At 34.6% G+C, this 769-nt stretch overlaps 1 protein-coding gene across 1 annotated transcript in view; it reads left to right on the plus strand.

Annotated features, from left to right (window-relative positions):
* The window catches only part of LOC107576467 (protein HID1-like), a 10,714-nt gene that overhangs the window by 3,790 nt on the left and 6,155 nt on the right, over positions 1–769 (plus strand). Inside the window, exon 4 of the mRNA XM_016262636.1 lies at positions 236–342. Within this exon, the coding sequence (XP_016118122.1) occupies positions 236–342 (107 nt within the window). The remainder of the gene's footprint in view (positions 1–235; positions 343–769) is intronic.

Below are 769 nucleotides of genomic sequence, written 5' to 3' on the forward strand. Positions count from 1 at the left end.
ACCAAATACACAAAATAATGTTCTTTTTAGCAGCAACATATGACCTCTTTAAATAATATATATATATATATATATATATTATTCATTCTTAGCTTGTCATAATTTTTCACAATTTTCCAGGGGTTTGCGAACATTAGTTTGAGAAACCCTTTGCAGGAACGCCATTTCAGTCCATCTACATGTGAAAAAAATAAATACAGTTTAATTTATAGACAAAAGTTATGTGTGTTTTCAGGATGGCCCCTCTGGTATCCAGTCCATAGACAGCTGTGAGTTCATCTGGGAAGCTGGCGTTGGATTTGCTCAGACTCCGCCTCTCAATCACACCCATGACTTTAACAGGTCAGAGATCTGCCCGCTTCATACTGCCCTGTCCCACTTTACATCACTTATATGTACTTATTATACACTCTGACCTAGATACAGCTGGTAGTAGTTTGCATGTGACCACATTACATTTTATTATAAATCTAATCCATCCTGATGTGTACACGACAACTGTTAAGGACCGCCTACTCACCTGTCAATTGTCCACTGCTCTAAAAGTTGGAGAACTTTTGAAATTTAGAGAAGTACTCTGCTGTTCAAAAGTTTGGGGTCAGATTATTTTAATGTTTTTGAAAGAAGTATTTTATGCTCACCGAAGTTGCATTTATTTGATCAAAAAGTAGTAAAAACAATGATTTTGTGAAATATTATTGCTATTTAAAATAGCTGTGTTCTATGTGAATATATGTTAGAATGTAATTTATTTCTGTGATCAAAGCTG

This window comes from Sinocyclocheilus grahami, unplaced genomic scaffold (assembly GCF_001515645.1).
Source record: "Sinocyclocheilus grahami isolate Dianchi unplaced genomic scaffold, SAMN03320097.WGS_v1.1 scaffold3732.1, whole genome shotgun sequence".
Lineage (NCBI taxonomy): Eukaryota > Metazoa > Chordata > Actinopteri > Cypriniformes > Cyprinidae > Sinocyclocheilus > Sinocyclocheilus grahami.